Raw genomic sequence first — 18,164 nt, 5'->3', positions numbered from 1 at the left:
CGACGGTCAAATTTAAATTTTGACAGAATATTAAAACTCTATAATGCATAAAATCAGATTTTCTAAATACTTATTAATAATTATAATTGTTTACATTCATATATATGTATAAACGAGATGAAAGAAAAAAAAGAATAATATGTATAATATAAATTAATGCCATATATTATTTAAAAATTTAATGATGAAGATTTCATAAAATTATTTATTAAATTTTATTTTTCTAGTCTTTCAAAATTAATATTAACCACTTAAGCATAGTATGTAACAGCTTAAAAATTAACTTATTTTTTATTAGATTTAGTTCGAATTGAAAAAATCGATTGAATCGTATTAATTTAAAAATTTAATTTAATTTTTTATTTATTTTTATTCAGTTCGATTTTAATTTTAAAAATTTTAATTATTTCAGTTCGATTTGATTTTGATTAGAAAAAATTAAAAAAATCAAATTGAAAAAATCGAATCGAATCGATTAGTGATAATAATATATTATTTTTAATAATATAAATTGATTAAATTATATTAATGTTAAAATATTTTAATTAAATTTTAAAATATTAAAAATAAAATATAAAAATTAAAAAAATTTATTAAAAATTTAAAGTGATTAAATCGAATCAAATCAAACTGAATCAAACCGATTTAATTCGATTCAATATCTAATTAAAATTAATTTAATTTAATTTTTATAAATATCAAATTTTTAACTTTTAATTTATTTAATTTAGTTTAATTTTAAATTAAATAAACCGATTGCTCAGTTATAACTATAAGCATAGCAAACGCTAAAATTCCAATGCGTCACCTTCAAGAATTTCCTCAAACGCAGCGTTAGATAGTCAAACAAAACCTTTATTCTAGAAGGAGATATTGGCTTTCAAGCTGCAATTTTAAAGGAGAAAAGTAGATAAAATTTTAGATCTTGGATTCTCTTCCTTTTTAGGGGTTTTCACTTTTTTTTGAAAAGTTTCCTTCCTTCCTTTCTTATTTTTAATGCTATAAACTAAGTGGTTTTCCCCACTTTTGCAAATTTGCCAAATGTAAATCACTTGTTTCTAATGTCAATTCCACCGGAGAGAAAGAGATAATTTTTGATAGGTAAATCATAATATAATAATAAAATATTATTTTTTATAATTTAAAATATAAAAATTAGTATTTTAATTAATATAAAAATTTTAAAAATACATTGATATAATAAATAAAATTTTATTATATAAATTATTAAAAAAATAATATTATATTAGATGATAATTTATTTATCTTTAAATAAAATACAAATTTTTTTTTGTAGTTACCTGTAACACAGGTATCTAAAACCTTTTTAATATAGGAAGAGACAATAAAGTCTTAATGGTTGATTCAAAAAAAAAAAAAGTCTTAAAGGGATTTTTTTTCCACGTAAATGAAAATTTTTTTTATTATAAATATTAAAAGATATTAATTAAAAAAACAAATGTAATATAGTTTTTTAACATTTCGCGTTTAAAATATACCATATTAATTTAAATTTGAAAGAATTTTATAGAAAAATTAAAATATCAGTCATTATGTATAATTATTTTAGCATTCCCTCTAATTAAAAAAATAATTTATAATTTTTTAATGGTAACAAACTATTTATAGTAAATATTAATTTTATTTTAATAATATTAAAACAAATTTATCTATATATCAATTTTCTATTGGCTATTAAAACAAATATGCTTGCTTTACTTTTAATAGCAAATAACCATTGAAAGTGCCTACTTTATGAAAAGAGTTGATCTTCATAATTAAATGCATAAAATTAAAAAATAAATATTTTATCTAAAAACTACTCTACTGATTTAATTATAGAATTAAATTTATAGTGATTATACTCTTTGTTTAATTTAAACAATACTATCAAAATGGAGTCAATTTGACGTTTTGTACGAAATGAAAATATACCCAATTTCCTGGACAATAATGGTGGTTGTTGACGTTTACACCATTGGCTGCCGCTGCTCGCTTAGCTCTCGATTTTTAAGAGACTCTACTTTGACCTCTTCTCACTTGTTTGGTTTCTTCATCGTCCTCTACTCTACTCTTCTGCAGTCTGCACTGCAGCTGTTCCTGTAAATCGAGTACAGGATTTTTGCTCTTTTTCTCTTCTTCAATGGTCCTCGTAAGATCTCTGTGTCTCCTTCAGCTCGTTCTATTTCTGCTCTTCTTTGCTTCGCTCTCCGACGGTATCGAGCTCACTGAGTCAGATCGGCTCGAGGTCACCAACAATACTGCCGTCTCCGATGCCTCGCTCTCTCAACCTAAAGAAGGCAGTTTCGCTAAAATCATCGATGATGCTCTTCGGAAGGAGTTCCCTGAGAATGAACAAAACGACGACGGTTCTCTCTCTCTCTCTCTCTCTCTCTCTCTCCATCTGTTAGTGCTTTTAGTTTAGGGTTCTTTTTCGTGCTTTAGAGCTTAACTGCTAGAGGAATCAAGCTTAATCGAATTCCATCAGTTAATTAGCCTTTCATCTGTTTTTTTTTTTCTTTTTTTTTTTTGGTTTAGATTTTTTTTATGAAAAGTATTTTGAAGCCAACAATCTAAGGTGAAGAAAATAAAGCTGAACTGAAGTTTTTCTGCTACCATACTTGTAGTTAATTAGATTTTGTAGGTTATCCTGCTATTATACATTTCGTAATTCAGAGTGCTACTTCAATTAGTCGGTTTTCTATCTTCTGTGAACAATGTAGAGATAACTGAGATATAAGACTTTGGATCTCGATTATTTTACTTCCAAGTTATTTATATTACTTGCTTTAAGGGCTGAGGTTTAAGATCTGATCTACTTGTAAGCAGGTTTTCATTTGGTCGGCCCTTGAAAATTGAACTACTTTATCCTTTTATTCATGTGTAATTGATGACACGAATTTCCTAAATCTACGCATTACATGTAACAAAGAAATGAATTTTTCTAGAATTGAAATTCCATGATATTGCTAGCTTGTTTAAATACCAATGTTAGTTCATATGGTCTAATTGGTATTATTTGACAGCATGTAATTTTCATCTGCAAATTGGAAATAGAAATAGTAGAGCATTTCAATCTCTAATAGGGTTCTAATAGTTTTTATAGGTAGTCGGTTGCATTCTTCTTTGTCTTTCACAAATTATAAACAATTAAATCATCACGTCTTTCCTACATATAATTAACCTTTGTTCCTCCCTTCTTATTTGGCAGCAACTGATACCGGAAGCTTCAACAACAGTGTAGCTGAGCAGCAGGTTGGTGGTTTTTCTTCCCCAAATTTTAAATAACAGTATGTATGAATGACTAGCTTATAAGAACTAGAGTCTAGAGGAGAGCATGGAAGTGCAGGTAGTGATTGAGATACATTGAAGCTTATTTCATATTTTTAGTAGAATTTTTGTTATCTTGTTAAAACTAATCCATGCTTATGTTATTTTCTTCAAATCTGTTGAAGCTATACTCAATTTGTTTTCCAATCTTAAATCTTGTTAGTCTAGGATATCCTGGCACTTACTCTCATTTTTTTTAATAATAAATTACGTGTTTAAACAAATTTGTTCTGATTTCATAGGCAAAAAATATACCTTCCAATTTCCTGTTTTTCCCTTTGCTGGGTTCATTTTGATAATATTTTGGCTTGAAGTTTATTGAATGTATCTTCTTTACTTGCTTTGTATTGCTCAGGCAGTTTTGGAAACTGTTGCCAGAGTTAAACCGAAGAAAAATGACACGAAAGAGGAAAAGTATAAGTCGTTCTTTATTTTCTTTAACAGTAAAGCTAGCTACTAGAGTTATTAGATACACAAGTTCTGCTACATTGTTTGAAATATTCCTTTTATGAGTCTCATTGTAGGTCGTTTATTTTCAAATTGGATAATGACAATGGAGCTGAAGATACCCCCACACTGATAGATAGAAAGGTATGATTGTTTCATTAGAAGCTTCTCCATGTTCATAATATTATTATTGCTGAAACAATGATTTCCCCCTTCAGGATAATGTCTTCATTATTTCTAATTTTAAATCAAAATATCCAGTGTTGCAGTTAGACTTGAGGTAAACTTTTTAGCTTCTTGTGGTTCCTTCAATTTTCTCTGTACTAGTTGGTAAGCTGATATGAACTTATCTACTTATTGCTTTGTAGATTGATATCAGATTTGGTTGTCGTCATTGTATCTGCAACTTGTGGTGGCATTGCGTTTGCCTGTGCTGGACAACCGGTCTGCATATTTGATCTAAGCTTAGTTCATGACACACTGCAATGCTAGGATATAATTCAATGTCTGGGCATGCATTCTCTAAGTTATATGAGCATATTGTTTCTTCTAAACATTGTCTAACATAAAGATTTTTCAGGTTATTACTGGATATTTGCTAGCGGGTTCTATTATTGGGCCTGGAGGGTTCAGTTTTGTCAGTGAAATGGTGCAAGTAAGTGGCTTTCCATTACAAAAAGCCTTTATGGATGATGTTTTGTCTATGTGAACATTTTGACCAAGGCTACAAGCATTATTTGCTTAGCAGTTTGTCATGATGTTATGATGCTTATTCTTTCAGTTTGGATCACAAATGATTTTTTTTCAATTGCCGCATTGGTCCTTTACACTGTGTTTGAGAGGAGTTTATAGACTTTGCCACTGATTCTGTCTTTGCTGAAACCGGTGGTTTAGAATTGGAGAAAATAGTGAACTAGAATTAAACTGGACGGGACTGAGGTGGTTCCATCTAGTTCTACTTCCAGGATGGTTCGATGTTGGTTTTGGTGGCTTAGTCGAATAGGTCTTGGATGGTTACTCGGAGATGATCGATGTCAATTCTTGGGAGGTAAAATGAAATCTCTTCCAAGGGTGTTCTTGGTGTAGGTTGCCAAGGCAATCTCTATTAGAGAAGTCATAAGTTGTGTAAAGGACTATGAGACATACCTGAGTGATTATTGAGTTGTATTGTTTGAGTCTTGTGCAACTTGTCAATAGTTCTAGTCCTAATAAATATTATTTTGGTAGCTTGGTTTCTGATGTAAAAGCTATTCCATATGAGCTTGTGTTGGTTAGTGTTCTTTTATTTGAAGGTGTTAAATTTGGGCAAGGCCTAACTCACCCCAAAAGCTAGCTCAAGGGGGAGGAGTGCCTATAGCCCATAAGGGGCACATTACCCCTTTCCACAACCGATGTGGGATTCAATACACCCGCTCACGCCCAGAATTTTTACTGGTGTGGCACATTTATGGGGCGCCCAACATCGGATGGGAGGCTCTGATACCATGTTAAATTTGGGCCAAGCCTAGCTCACCCCAAAAGCTAGCTCAAGGGGGAGGAGTGCCTATAGCCCCTATACGAGGCGCATTACCCCTTTCCACAACCGATGTGGGATTCAACACACCCCCTTACGCCCAGAATTTTTACTGGTGCGTGGCACATTTATGGGGCGCCCAACATCGGATGGGGAGGCTCTGATACCATGTTAAATTTGGGCCAGGCCTAACTCACCCCAAAAGCTAGCTCAAGGGAAAGGAGTGCCTATAGCCCATAAGGGGCACATTACCCCTTTCCACAACCGATGTGGGATTCAATACACCCCCTCACGCCCAAAATTTTTATTGGTGTGTGGTTCATTTATGGGGCTCCCAACATCGGATGGGGAGGCTCTGATATCATGTTAAATTTGGGCCAGGCCTAACTCACCCTAAAAGCTAGCTCAAGGGGGAGGATTGCCTATGGATCGTATAAGGGGGCTCTGATACCATGTTAAATTTGGACCAGGCTTAACTCACCCCAAAAGCTAGCTCAAGGGGGAGGATTGCCTATGGCTCGTATAAGGGGCACATTACCCTTTCCACAATCGATGTGAGATTCAACACACCCCTCACGCCCAGAATTTTTTACTGGTGCGTGGCACATTTATGGGGCGCCCAACATCGGATGGGGAGGCTCTGATACCATGTTAAATTTGGACCAGGCCTAACTTACCCCAATAGCTAGCTCAAGGGGGAGGATTGCCTATGGCTCGTATAAGGGGCACATTACCCCTTTCCACAACTGATGTGAGATTCAACACACCCCTCACGCCCAGAATTTTTACTGGTGCGTGGCACATTTATGGGGCGCCCAACATCGAATGGGAGGCTCTGATACTATGTTAAATTGGGCCAGGCTTAACTCACCCCAAAAGCTAGCTCAAGGGATGTTGACTTATTTACTAATCCTAACTGATTCTAGAGATTTGATTTGATCTGATTAGGATCCTTAATTATCTCTGTAATTATTATTTGATTATTTGCTTCCTGTTTAGATATGATTCTCTGTGTATAAATAGTCATGTAGACCAATTGTAAAGATTAAGAGTGAAATACAAGAATACTCAAAATTTTCCCTAAAATTCTTCATGGTATCAGAGCCTTTTCCTAATTTTTTGGGTCCAAATTCAATTTTTCCTCTTTAGGGTTTTAAAACCCTAGATCTACCTTTTTGGTACTAACCCATTTAGGAGCCTCTCAATCTCTCACCGATGGCACCAGGAGAACCGCCGGCCTATCGACCAGCTCTGACGCCCGACGCCGGAAAAGCCTGCGCGTGAGTCTCACGCGCCACCCCTTCCCAGCGCGTGACCCGTCGCTTCCCATGCGTGACCCATCGTCTGTCACTGCTTTGCTGCTCCGATCACTCCGGCAACGATTCCGATCATCTTTCCGGCCTTTCCGTGCTGCTACCCGGTCTTTTTGGTGAATCGATTGGGCTCTCTTGTGTGTACAACCTTGGATACCTCCTATTCTGTCACAGTTTATAAACCTTTACCATGGCAGAAGGTAAAAGGTGTTAATGACAGAAGGTAAAAGGGTGTCAATGACAAAAGGTAAAAGGATGTCAATAGCAGAAGGTAAAAGAGTCTCGATTCCTAACTCTGATTCCTCATTCTTTAGTGCCACATCTGACTTTGTAAAGTCAGGTAATGCTTCATCTCTTCATAATATTCCATGGATTATCAATTCTGGTGCGAATAGACACATGACAGGTTCTTCTAAAGGCTTTCTCAATTATTTTCCTTCCCTAACCAAAGATAGTGTCAAAATTGCTGATGACTCTTTTACTCCCATATCCGGAACAGGTTCTGTTATTTGCACATCTAATATTAAATTATCATCTGTCCTCCATGTTCCCCACTTTCCTGTCAACCTTTTATCTGTTAGTGCTATCACCAATGCCCTTAATTGTAAAATTGAATTCTTTCCTGATCATTGTGTTATTCAGGATCTTCACACAGGAAAGAGGATTGGCAATGGTAGACTGCATGATGACTTATATATGTTGGAGGGTGATCCAGGTTCTTCGATATCTCAAGCCTGTTTTGGAGAAAATAAGGATGTCAATCAGGAAATAATACAGTGGCACAGACGGTTAGGGCATCCATCATTCTTTGCCTTAGAAAAACTTTATCCTAATTTGTTTGCTAGAACTCAGTTTGATTCTCTATTTTGTGATGCTTGTGAGTATGCTAAACACACTAGAACATCCTATCCTTTGAGTCATAATAAAAGTCAAATTCCTTTTGCGACTATTCATTCTGATGTTTGGGGGCCTACTCAAACTGTCTCCTTGTTTGGTAATCGATGGTTTGTCACCTTTATTGATTGTTGTACTCGAATGACTTGGGTCTATTTGATTAAAGCTAAAAGTGATGTCTTTTCTTGTTTTCAATCCTTTCATAAGATGGTTTGTACTCAATTTGATACTAAGGTGAAAATTTTGAGAACTGACAATGGAAGAGAATACATGGATAGTAGCTTTTCTGCTTATTTGGAGAGTAATGGGATAATACACCAGACTAGTTGTCCGTATACTAGTGCTCAAAATGGCGTTGCTGAGAGGAAAAATAGGCATCTATTGGAGGTAGCTCGATCTCTTATGTTCACCATGAATCTACCCAAAGCATATTGGGAAGATGCAATTCTTGCATCTGCTTATCTTATCAATAGAATGCCTCTCAAGACCCTTGACTTTATGAGTCCTTTGGCGGTTTTACAAGGGAAGAATTCATACGTTCCACCAAAAGTATTTGGGTGTGTTTGCTTTGTCCATACTAGGACGGCAGGAAAACTGGATCTCAAGGCCCTTAAATGTGTGTTTGTTGGGTATTCTCCAACACAGAAAGGATACAAGTGTTATCATCCTCCCTCTAGGAAATACTTCGTTAGTATGGATGTTACCTTCCGAGAAACTGAACCCTACTTCAGCACCACCCACTCACCTCTTCAGGGGGAGAATAATGAGCAAGAAGAGGTGATCCCGAATTCTGTGATTCTGAATGATATGGTTCAACTAGAAAGTTTGAGTTCTAGTAGACAGGGGGAGATGTCCAATCAGGGAGAGAGAACTGGTCGTTTGGACAAGCCAGATTTGAGAAGGTATTCAAGGAGAGACAAGGCAGAAGAAGCCATTATGCAGTCTACTCAGAGTCAAGAATCTTCTCCTGGTGAGTTACCCAGTCATGAATCTTCTTCTGATGAGTTACCCACAACTCTTTCTTCTGGTGAGTTACCCACAACTCTTGAATGTTTCAATGACTTAGATAAACCTATTGCACAAAGAAAAGGGGTCAGATCTTGCACTAAACACCCTATTTCTAACTTTGTTTCTTATGAATCTTTATCTTCTTCTTATAGAGCCTTTGCCTTGTCTATTTCCTCTGTGTCTATTCCACAGGATTGGAAGAAAGCTCTTGCAGATCCTAAATGGAAGAAAGCAATGATTGAAGAGATGAAAACATTGGCTAAAAATGAGACTTGGGAGCTTGTCACTCTCCCACCCGAGAAGAAACTCGTTGGCTGTAAATGGGTGTTCACAGTGAAACACAAAGCTGATGGCACAATTGAACGGTTTAAGGCCAGATTGGTTGCTAAAGGATTCACCCAAACCTATGGAGTGGATTACCAAGAGACATTTGCCCCAGTTGCAAAAATGAACTCAATCAAAGTTTTGTTATCTTGCGCTGCCAACTTGGACTGGGACTTGCAACAGTTTGATGTGAATAATGCTTTCCTCCATGGAGATTTAGAGGAAGAAGTGTTCATGGAAATTCCTCCTGGGTTCGCTGATGAGAAGACACAAGGAAAGGTGTACAGGTTAAAAAAGGCTTTGTATGGGCTAAAACAATCTCCCAGAGCTTGGTTTGACAGGTTTAACAGAGCCATGATGTCCTTTGGTTACCAACAAAGCAATGCTGATCACACTGTTTATCAAACATCATAAGGGTAAGATCACCCTTCTTATTGTGTATGTTGATGATATAGTGGTGACAGGTGATGACAAAGAGGAAATGGCTCAACTAAAGAGGTTGTTGGCCCAGGAATTTGAAATCAAAGATCTGGAAAACTGCAATATTTTCTAGATATCGAGGTGGCTAGATCAGAAAAAGGAATTTTCATCTCCCAAAGAAAGTATATTCTGGATCTTTTGGAAGAAACTGGTATGATGGGGTGTAAACCAGCAGAATCTCCCATTGAAAGCAATCACAAGCTGAAAGCAGGAACTGGTGAGTCCGTGGATATTGGAATATATCAAAGATTGGTAGGAAGGTTGATTTATCTCTCACACACTCGACCGGATATAGCCTATGCTGTTAGCTTAGTTAGCCAATTCATGCATGACCCTCGCGAGACTCATATGCAAGCTGTACTTCGCATCTTGAGATACCTAAAGTCTGCACCAGGGAAAGGGCTTCTTTACTCCAAACATGGTCACCTCCGAATTGAAATTTTTACAGATGCAGATTGGGTAGGATCTCTCGATGACAGGAGATCCACCTCTGGCTACTGCACAGTTGTGGGGGGAACCTTGTTACCTGGAGGAGCAAAAAACAAAGTGTTGTTGCTCGGTCAAGTGCGGAAGCAGAATACAGAGCAATGGCCCAAGGAGTATGTGAACTCTTATGGTTGCAGAAGTTATTGGAAGAGTTGAGATTGTTCGAGAGAGATAAGATAACCTTGTATTGTGACAATAAAGCTGCTATAAATATAACACAAAATCCAGTCTAACATGACTGAACCAAGCACATTGAAATTGATCGGCATTTCATTAAAGAAAAATTAACAGACGGTGTCTTGAGCCTAGTTCATGTGACTTCTACGGGGCAACTTGCGGATGTGTTTACTAAAGGACTTAACAACAAGATCTACCATAATCTGATTTGCAAGTTGGGCATGTGTGACATCTTTGCACCAACTTGAGGGGGAGTGTTGACTTATTTACTAATCCTAACTGATTCTAGAGATTTGATTTGATCTGATTAGGATCCTTAATTATCTCTGTAATTATTATTTGATTATTTGCTTTCTGTTTAGATATGATTCTCTGTGTATAAATAGTCATGTAGACCAATTGTAAAGATTAAGAGTGAAATACAAGAATACTCAAAATTTTCCCCAAAATTCTTCAGAAGGTTAGTAAATCATTCGGTCCACACTTTGGCTAGGGTGGTTATTTTTGTCTCTCATATGAATGGATGGTGTTGTCCATCATTCTTGCATGATGTACTTAATGTATATAAGTTCTCATACCTAATTAATTTTAAGCATATTATATAATATATTTACATTTATGATTAAAACTATAATTTTGTTTAACATAATCATAACTAAAATTATTTAAGAAAAATGTAGGGGAATAAAAGAATAGTACTCCCTCCATCGTAAAAAAAAAAGGTAGATTTTTACAGTAATTTTCATATGGATTAAGAAAATATAGTAATATAGTTAAAGCAATAGATTATATTGTCTTTCCTAGTATAACCTCCACTCATATTGTTTTATTAATAAATTATTCCTGTAACTAATAAATTTTACTTTTTCAATGCATATTAAATGAGGGTATATGAGGAAGCTAATAAATAAATTAATATCTCAAAGGAAAGTGGCCTATAATTAGAGCAGATGGAAAAGGAAAGTAAGACTATTTTTCCAACATTTTATTGAAGAAACAAACTGAATTAAAACAATAAAATAATCTTGCTTTTGTACAGTTTGGGTCCCCAAGAATTGTGCATATCCTGTAGTTTTAAATCGCAATCATGGTCATGGGTAACAGAAACAAGTCTATAACGATTGTAACATAATGGTAATGGCTAGACGCTACATAAATTTTTTTGAAAAAGAATTGTAGAGTTCATGAAATAAATAAATATTCTATATACATGTAAAACTAAAACATACAATTATATAATAAAAATAAATACCTCAAATGAAGACATTAAGTCTATATATGGGAATGAAATAAAGAAAAGATTGGGTGTATATAATCTATAGCATGTGGATTATTGAAGGCTGTTACTGTTATTTAACGATAAATAACAGCTGTTACCGTTACATTACAGTGGTAAAGGCCGTTAAAAATTTGCCTATAAATAACAAGGCAAAGGATAATGAGGTCTTGAAAACCTATAAATAGCAATGTAATGGTTATTATTTGAAACCATAGCATGCCTCTAAAATTAACTAGAGGTCTGAGTAGGCTTTATGGAGCTGTTAAATAATTGAGGGGATTAAGCTTGGTTTTAGTGACCAATAGTTAATTTGCATTTTTGTTGCATAGTAATAGCCTAAAACACCTTTTTGTTTATTTATTTATTTATTGATGTTTTGATAACTCAATTTCTCAACAATATGTTTGCTGGTTGACAGTCCCGATTTATCCCGCCGGTTTGAGATTATTATTCTATTATCAGATAACTTCATGTGTTACATCCCTTTTCATGTTTTCCATGTCTATAGGTTGAGACAGTCGCTCAATTTGGTGTTATTTTTCTTCTTTTTGCATTGGGCCTGGAGTTCTCAACTACAAAAGTCAGTTATTTCATGTTCTTCTTATTCCTTGTCTTTGATGAATTAATTCATAACTCAAAGTTCATTCCTTCATTTTCAGCTTCGAGTTGTTCGGGCAGTTGCTGTTTTAGGTGGTCTGCTCCAAATAGTTTTATTTATGTTCCTATGTGGAATTACATCCATGGTATGTCTATTAGTTCTTTCAGAATTTTGTATCAGCTTGGCTGAGCTAAGTTTTTCCTTTTAAATGTTCGTTGCTCATGCATGCAAATATGAGATGCTCAATCAAATATCAAGGAAGTAGACTGCACTTCTAATGTTTGATGTTTATTTAGCTCTTAAATTCCATTATTAGGTTTGACATTGTTCAGTTTCTGCTGATAGTTAATGCTGCGGTACCATTTCAGTAGCTGGTACAATAATGGGTTCAAATTCAAGTTTTGTGTGATATTTCCTAATACATGCCTTTGATCTTAAGTTTATATTTTATCCACTGGTATCAAGCCTCAACTTTGGTTTGTAGTTTGCAAACATCATTATGCCACACATTCAGTGGAGATGTTAAGCTTCTCTTTTTGGTGCAAATATGTGTTGGGGATAGTGGGTGTGTTCTGCAAAGTTTTAATTCTAAATGCTGCAGTTCTGATCTGATGCTGTTTGCAGTTATGCGGGGGTAAGCCTTCGGAGGGTATTTTTGTTGGTGCTTTCCTTTCAATGTCTTCAACAGCAGTGGTAAAACCTTGTGTTACATGGATTCCCACGCCCACATTTGCATGTACAAAATCACATGCTTGCTCAAATTTATTGGTCTTTTGTGCTAATGATTGTGTTGCATGATTATTATAGGTTTTGAAGTTTTTGATGGAAAAGAATTCTACTAATTCCCTTCATGGTCAAGTCACCATTGGCACCCTCATTCTGCAGGTATTCAGCTCCTTTTGTTGCATTTATTCTGATCCTTGAATCCATTCTCTCAGTATGTTATTGGCTTTGCTGATTCTGGTACCCAAGTTATCAATCTAAACTTCCTCTCTTGATTACTGTTGAGGATTGAGATTTTTTTTTTTTGTTGAATCAGGACTGTGCTGTTGGTTTGCTATTTGCATTGCTACCAGTTCTTGGTGGAACTTCTGGTGTTCTTCAAGGTGTAATATCCATGACTAAATTGTAAGTAAAGAACCTCAGAATGTCCCCAGGAGGATGTTTCATTTTAAGGGTTGACACCACAATTGCCTGGACTTAACAACTCTGTAAATATAGGATTTTCTAAGTTACTCTTTGAGGAGGTTTGCAACATGTTGATCTTAGTGCACATAAACTGCACTATCTTTTCTGGATTACTGTTAAGGAAACTGAAATATCAAGAATCATGCTTGTAAAGAGGCTTTAAGATGCAAGAACTCTGTTCCACTTTCTTCTTTATTCATTCTCCCCCTACTTCCCCCTCTTTCCGTTTTCACTTAACATGTGCATCCTGGCATAGTTTTATATATATAAAAAAAATTGGTTGATAATGATAGATGCTTTGTAATTTTCAATAACCTGGTATGAGATTTTATTTTGGGTCTACCATTAATGCTTTGATGGTAAAGTTTTTATGTTAAAAGAGAGTGTAGGATGGTTATTTCTTTTTGAAATCAATCAATTGTTGAGCATGATCTTTTATCCAAAGTCTTGTAGCAGCATCTTGTAGGATGGGGAAGATAGATTGATTGTGGGGGGGGGGGGGGGGGGAGGGGAGATGAAGAGATGAAGAGAACAGTCAATATAGATTTTTGTCCCTGCTGACTTCCAAAAAATTAGGCTAGTAGCAACTATAGCATCCTATTAATGATAATTTATTTTTTTTCCCACTTCTTTCCATCCAAATTTCAGTGAGCATTGAAATAATTTCTCTTTTATAACTTGCTCCTTAAACAGGTTGGTATTGTTGATTGCATTTTTGGCTGTTTTGTCAATATTATCTCGTACCTGTGTTCCATGGTTTCTGAAACTGATGATGAACCTTTCGTCACAGGTACATATCTGTTAATTTTAAAGAAGACCTAAAAGTTTTTCTGGAATGGATATCTAATTTTTAGTCACATTCTGTTGTTCTATGACCCTAATTTTATTTGTGCAGACCAATGAGCTCTATCAACTGGCATCAGTAGCATTCTGCTTACTTATAGCTTGGGTTTGTTCCAATTACTTCTTATTGATCTCTCTGGAAATTGGTAGTCTTATCTATACAAACACTTGCTTATATAATTAGCAGGTGTCTTCCATTTAAGGCCAAATTGATGTTAAAGTCAATACTGGTCAACATTTTTTTGCATAGCTTCTGATCATTAGTATTTTGATTATTTGGACCAGTGCATTGTAACTCCACTGAAGCATTTCAATGTTATTAGTTCCACGATGTATGCATGATAGTGTGTCTGATATTTGCATTTGTTAACTGAAGAAACAGAATTCCACTAAATTATTTTTTGAATATGGTCTGGATTGTGCATCAGCATTTAGTGTTGGACTATGGAGAATGATGTCAAGGAATATGGGGAGACACAAGTTATTCATCCAGTATGGCACATGCATTTATAAATGGGCTCTTGTTATTTATAATGGCATTTGACAAAAAACATTTTAATAAAAAGACGTTAGTGACATCTTACATTCTGCTTCAAATGGCATCTTTAGATAATTTAAGCTGGCATCCTTTTGAACTCCAGTTTGATATTAAGTGGCATCGTTATCTAATTTTCGATATCATTTCAGTGTAGTGATAAGCTGGGCCTAAGTTTAGAGTTGGGATCTTTTGCTGCTGGAGTGATGATATCAACAACTGACCTTGCTCAACATACACTAGAACAAGTAAGGTTATATGTGCTGAATTGTTGTTATAAATTTAGAGGTATACATTCTTATGTATCTTTATGGAAGCAACATGATTGCTTTGCCATCTGTGAATTTCCTTCTTTTTCATTTAATTTTGTTGGATGTGATGTGCAAGTTTATAATGGACCAGGTTATACTTTCAATGTGGCACTAGAATATATCTAAATAAGTGGTATTATACCACTATGATTGTTAAATGAATATGGAATTATGTGACTGCGATTTGCGCCTCACAGACTGTCTTGTGCCATCCAAAGAAGCAAAGCGTTTTTTCTTTTACTTTTCCATAAAGGCATAGCAATGATGATTCTATAGTGCCCGTTTTTATGCCGTTGATCTATTTCACATGAAACTATTAGATTCATTAAGATATTCCTTGCATAATTTGTAGGCAAGTTCATTTTTTACGTATACAATTTGTGGCTTGTATTGTAGGCCATGAGTCTTGGTCGATGCAAAATAAATTTTGTATATATAAATAATATTCTTCAAGTCCCTATTTCTCTCCTTCCCTTAAACAGTGAGATTCTTTTTGTTAGTTGTTTTCTTAATACTCGTATAAATCTAATATTATGTGGATTCATCTTTGCACTAATTGATTTGTTTCTTATCTTGTTGAGGCTTTTAGCATCAAAGTTTTATTAAATATCTCTCTGTTGTCCCAAACCTGAAGCTTTGTTTCTTGTGCAGATAGAACCCATTCGGAATTTTTTTGCTGCTTTCTTCCTTGCCAGCATCGGGATGCTGATCCATGTTCATTTTCTCTGGAACCATGTTGATATATTGCTGGCATCTGTTATATTAGTCATAATCATAAAGACAACCATAATCACTACTGTTGTTAAAGGATTTGGTTATAACAACAAGACTGCAATGCTTGTAAGATTTTGTTTGATTGCTTGTAGTGCTCTTTTTTGCCCCTTTCTTGGATTCAGTGGTTGAGGAGCATGCCTGTATACAAATCTGTAGGTTGGAATGTCACTGGCACAAATAGGGGAGTTCGCTTTTGTTCTTCTCAGCCGTGCTTCTAATCTTCATCTAGTTGAGGTTAGTGCTACAGTTGCAGTCTATTGTTAGAATGCTTAAGAAAAACTCAATTACTAGGAGAGATGAGAAGCTCAGGGCCTGTTTGATATCCATTCTATTTTTTGTTTTCATCATCTAATTTTTAGAAATTTATATTGATGAAATATATCTATCTCTGTTTGTTGGTGTTCGAAAACAGAAAACAGGTTGTTGCAGCACAGAAAAACCATAAAAAAGTGGTTTTCCTGGTTTCTTTTGACTTTTTTTTCCGAGAACAAAAAAATTTCAAAATTGAACTACAGAAAAAAAAAAACAGATAGAATTAATATCAAATAAGCACGTTAGCATATCAAGCTTTTTTTGTTGTTGTATGCATTACCTATTAAGCACTATATTCTGTATCATTTGTTTTTTGAAGCAAATCTTTTCATCCCTCACATTTTAAGGAAGTGGCAACCTTGAGCTGATGTACAGCTAATGCCTTGAACATTTTCAGGGGAAGCTATACCTACTACTTCTTGGGACAACAGCTCTTAGCCTGGTAAGGCAACAGTTTGAATCTCACTTTGATGGATTTTAAGCTCCTTTTCTATGTTGCGTTTCACATTGGAATCCTATGCACCCTAGTGAACTATGCCAATATTTGTCATGGCAGACATCCGTGTCACATATCTGGCAAAAGTTCTTGGAGCATATTTAAATGAAGTGAAAAATATCTCAAATGAAAGTAACATGTGGACTAGTGAAATACATTCATTTGCTGCGAGTTGGCTATGCATTTACAGTTAATATCCCTAAAATTTGCGGCCGTTTCAATTTTATATATCCATTGGGGAAGTGTCTGTCTGATATGGCATGTCTACGTTGAAGGCAAGATTGTCTGGGGAATTATTCTTATTAGTGGGCCCCAATGGTGCCCTCCAAACAGCTATATGTGTGATAATGAGGAACCAATTCTGTTTGGTGGATACAGTTGTCACTAATTTAGAAGTTACCAGACCAAATTTATATAATCATAACATGGGATAAAAATTGAAAATGGTTTATGGTTTAGGACATTTTGGTTTCATTAGGCCATTTAAAAATAGTGTACATTTTAGGGCATCTCAATAATATGTATGTGTCTATACCTGTTTTCGTGAAATTATGAAAATATATCTTTCCTTTATTCTTTTAATTTTTTAGTACTGCTAGCAATTGAGTTGCAGGAGGGAAATGATTGACAAATCATGTTGGTGAGGTGTCGATGTAATAAAATTACATAGGGAACTAAAAGCAGTAATGGTCTAGTTGCAGAAATGAATTAAATTATTTTTCTCAGGTATTTACTAAATAAAATACTTGCAGGTGATGACTCCCCTGCTCTTCAAGCTAATTCCTGCGGTGGCACATCTTGGGGTGTTGTTACGGTGGTTCCCACCTGATAGCTCCGTCGAGGTATATTTTATAGGTTGTATTATCATTTTGGGTAATACAGGTTACTTATCTTTTGTTCTAAAGTTGCCTAAAATATGTTTTGGACTCTCAGATTGGGATCAAAGGAGATGGCTTCCGATCAGACAGCGGTAAGCAGCGGATTACTCTTATTGTCCAAGGACCTCATGACTCGTAAACTCTGTACATAAAACATTTCCAAAAGAGTGAACAATCAAGTTTGTTGGACAAGCATATGTTGTGATCTAGCCTGTTTTCCCCCCGCTGTGCAGATGGAGTTTTCTACCCTCGCCTGATGCAATGTTAGGGTGAAGAAAATTCTGTTATATGTTACTAACCAAACCATTACCAAATGAAACCTTGGAAATGCAAGAAAAAAGAGGAGGTAATCTAACAGCAGAAAGACTCACATGAAGCTGCTTTTACTTGTGATTGAGATAATCATTCATTCTCTTATTATTAGCATTTTTTACCCTTTGTATCATATTTTAATCTGGGCTTGTAATTTAGGATGATAGCTAACAACTAGTCAATTCTTAATGTTTTCAATGAAATTGTAAAATTAATTCTGTTGAGTCTATTTACTCATTCTTTAGCTTTTTTTTTTCCGGCCGCTTTTCATGCTTGAAGAATACAGCTCTAACCTAAATGAATTTTGACTAAAATCAAAATCACCTTTATATTTGTTTTGATTTTGAACAGGGTGATATTGATGTTTGGGAGCACAGTAAGTTGCAGAAGATTCAACACCCCCCCCCCCCTCCTTTTCAAATTTAGTATCTTCTCTTCAAAATATCACTCTCTTCGAAGTTGGTTGTACTTCATCTTTGAGGGGGAAAAATAATAAAAACTGATACCTAAACAAGAGGAGGGACCGATGAGTGTGCATCTTTTCTGTTTTGTGCAAAGGTAAAAAATTCATTCAACAAGGAGCAACATTCATACGGCCAAAGCCAAATACAGTAGGAATATCCAAAGTAACCATAACAGATCCATCCATCAGCACCTGCTCAAAGC

The 18,164-nt window shown here is 35.1% G+C and overlaps 1 protein-coding gene across 3 annotated transcripts; it reads left to right on the top strand.

Moving 5' to 3' along the window:
- The first annotated feature begins 1,937 nt into the window (after positions 1 to 1,937).
- On the top strand, positions 1,938 to 17,716 carry LOC110603791 (K(+) efflux antiporter 6). Of its 3 annotated transcripts, XM_043951827.1 has the most exons (20): positions 1,943 to 2,369; positions 3,212 to 3,255; positions 3,686 to 3,744; positions 3,855 to 3,921; positions 3,996 to 4,057; positions 4,146 to 4,221; positions 4,358 to 4,432; positions 11,760 to 11,831; positions 11,911 to 11,994; positions 12,474 to 12,542; positions 12,657 to 12,734; positions 12,889 to 12,977; positions 13,731 to 13,827; positions 13,933 to 13,986; positions 14,568 to 14,663; positions 15,378 to 15,566; positions 15,657 to 15,734; positions 16,210 to 16,254; positions 17,061 to 17,150; positions 17,242 to 17,716. In XM_043951827.1, exons 1-20 carry the CDS (start codon positions 2,144 to 2,146, stop codon positions 17,323 to 17,325), a joined length of 1,734 nt encoding a protein of 577 aa, XP_043807762.1. In that variant the 5' UTR covers positions 1,943 to 2,143; the 3' UTR covers positions 17,326 to 17,716. The 3 variants fall into 3 exon arrangements, with proteins under 3 accessions (XP_043807764.1, XP_043807762.1, XP_043807763.1); XM_043951829.1 differs by lacking the exons at positions 16,210 to 16,254; positions 17,061 to 17,150; positions 17,242 to 17,716 and adding an exon at positions 16,132 to 16,207 and having other exon boundaries at positions 1,938 to 2,369; XM_043951828.1 differs by lacking the exons at positions 3,996 to 4,057; positions 4,146 to 4,221.
- Positions 17,717 to 18,164: the final 448 nt, after the last annotated feature.

Source organism: Manihot esculenta, chromosome 16, assembly GCF_001659605.2.
Source record: "Manihot esculenta cultivar AM560-2 chromosome 16, M.esculenta_v8, whole genome shotgun sequence".
Taxonomy (NCBI): Eukaryota; Viridiplantae; Streptophyta; class Magnoliopsida; order Malpighiales; family Euphorbiaceae; genus Manihot; species Manihot esculenta.
The sequence above is the reverse complement of the archived record's forward strand: the minus strand, read 5'-3'. Positions and strand labels throughout refer to the sequence as shown.

Coding starts and splice junctions, on each gene's coding strand:
- LOC110603791 (XM_043951827.1), top strand. CDS start 2,144: ATGGTCCTCGTAAGATCTCTGTGTCTCCTTCAGCTCGTTCTATTTCTG. Junction 3,256..3,685: donor ACAGTGTAGCTGAGCAGCAG/GTTGGTGGTTTT, acceptor TGTATTGCTCAG/GCAGTTTTGGAAACTGTTGC. Junction 13,987..14,567: donor TCTGCTTACTTATAGCTTGG/GTTTGTTCCAAT, acceptor ATATCATTTCAG/TGTAGTGATAAGCTGGGCCT.